At 26.1% G+C, this 2,500-nt stretch overlaps 1 protein-coding gene across 1 annotated transcript in view; it reads right to left on the bottom strand.

The window, feature by feature from the left end:
• LOC113807089 (pyridine nucleotide-disulfide oxidoreductase domain-containing protein 2-like) overlaps positions 1-2,500 on the bottom strand; it is an 8,868-nt gene that overhangs the window by 5,021 nt on the left and 1,347 nt on the right. The window contains exons 2-3 of the mRNA XM_070145165.1: positions 1,133-1,320; positions 829-984 (exon numbers count right to left, since the gene is read on the bottom strand). Coding sequence (XP_070001266.1) covers positions 829-984; positions 1,133-1,320 — 344 coding nt within the window. The remainder of the gene's footprint in view (positions 1-828; positions 985-1,132; positions 1,321-2,500) is intronic.

Raw genomic sequence — 2,500 nt, 5'->3', positions numbered from 1 at the left:
GGTAGAGTTAAATATCCCCCTACAAATAAGGATTAATTGGATTCACTATTACTGTGAGTGATGCCATCTTGAATCACAATAATTATAATATTCTACATTCAAGTCAGCTTATTGGCAAAATCAAAACCTATACTATATGTAATAGTATATATATAAAACATACAAATCAAATATAAAAGATCGATACAATATGATAATTCATAACTAATTTACAAATCTGAAACAAATATGAGACACAAAATCTGAGACCTAATATAAAATAAAAATATGTAGTATGATAGTGTAGATATATTTATAAATCATATAGGAACAGTACTGGGAATATTTCATTTAAACACGATAGCAAACACAAGTGTCCCTAGTTCCATGAAATTGTAAATTCCATGAAACAGAGTACAAACTGAGCCTGGATGTACATGCATTTTCAACTTCTGGCCCATATAAATGAATTGAGAAGCATCCCATGATTACTAACACTTTTACAATATATCTGGAAAAATCCAGTTATTAATTGTGTCATGCTGATTATGCCAGGCAATGAGTGATACCATGTGCCAGCAAATCTCTTCACCAACATATATGAAAACCACTAACTTATATTCCATAATCTAAAATAATAGTGAAGCATATAGTCTACTAATTTATCTAACTTAAATTTCTTTAGTACCTAAAGAATGATCACACTGTATGTATGAATAACTTATATTCTTCAATAAAAATCAGTACTGGATCTTACTGCAGCATTTATTTTCATTGTTATGGCACTCCCAACTGCATTTATATCCAAAATTTTTAATAAGGGTATTACAATAAGCATTTTCATCCTACCTTTGCATCTTTTTCTGAGAACTGTGCAATCTGTCTAAAGTTTTCTTCTTCATGGGGACCCAGAATCAAAGATTTGCCTCCACTTGTAGGCCATTCCTTCTCATGTAGTGGTGTATAAGAACTGGGATCTCTCGGATACACTTTTAATCCATGGCGCTACAGAGAATAATAAAAACAAATCCTAAATCTAAACACTTTGGAGTGAGAGAATAATATATCAATAAAATGTGAAACTATGACCACAAAATGTATCCTTAATTTAGTCCCTACATTAACATTGTGTCTGCATTGTTAATATAACTACCTTCAGTTCTAAATCATCATAAACTTTTGGCCTTAAAAGACCTAAAACATATGAGGCTCGGGAAAACTTAAATCCTGGAATTATCTCTTCTGTCACCGCTGCTCCTCCAACGATGTGTCGACGTTCAAGCACACAGACACTCCTTCCTGCTTTGGCCAGGTATGCGGCAGCTACAAGACCATTGTGGCCTGAAATATGTAGAAGTTTGTTGTAGGTATACATTCTACTAGGTTCTTCAGACTGTGTAAGCTGTATCTCCTGACTTCAGGAGTAACAATAGAAGTTATGAGGAAGTTATGAGAATTTACCAATTCTATATATAAAATGGTATATATATCTACAGTGAAAGCTCTGTACTTTCTGTCGTCATTCCATTATAGTTATAATTACTACTCTTATAACAATAATAGCTGTTCTCATTATTATCATATTTATCATAATAACAATAGGTGCCATATTATATGTTTCTTAATTGATTATCATCATTACCATTAATAACTTTTGTATTGTTATTAACAATAATAATAATAATAATAATAATAATAACACCAGCAACAACAACATAATAATAATAATAACAATAATAAAAATAATAATGATAATAATAAAAATTACCATAATGATGATGATAATCATAATAATAATAATAATAATAATAATAATAATAATAATAATAATAACAACAATAACAATAATAATAACAATAATAACAACAACAATAAGAATAACAGTGATGATGACGTAGATGAAGAGGATGATGATGATTAAACAATATTAATTATCATAATAAAATTGATAATAATAATAATAATATCCACAATAATCATTGACATCCATAATAACACCATAATCACAATATGAATATTCACAATCATAAAAATGTAATAAAAACAATTGTAATCATAATTATCTCATTCATAATAACAATGATGATAACATTCACAATGACAATAATGATAATGATGTTAAAATAATGATAATGATAATGATGATAATAATAATAATAATAATGATACTAATAATAACAATACAATATTAATAATAACAATAATAATTATTATAATAATAAAAACAATGATAATAACAACAACAATAATAATAATGATAATAATAACAATAATAATAATAATAATAATAACAATAATTATAATAATAATAATAATAATAATAATAATAATAATAATAATAACAACAACAATTGCAATATAACAATAATAATAATAACAATAGTAATAATGATAACAATAATAATAACAATACATGAGCAATTCATTACATTCATAATTATAGTAATATCATTCAAAATAACAATAATATCCATAACAGGGGTAGTAGAAGTAATAATAATAATAATAATAATAATAATGA

This window comes from Penaeus vannamei, chromosome 3 (genome assembly GCF_042767895.1).
Source record: "Penaeus vannamei isolate JL-2024 chromosome 3, ASM4276789v1, whole genome shotgun sequence".
NCBI lineage: Eukaryota > Metazoa > Arthropoda > Malacostraca > Decapoda > Penaeidae > Penaeus > Penaeus vannamei.
Note: the sequence above shows the minus strand (reverse complement) of the source record. Positions and strands in the feature narration are given on the sequence as shown.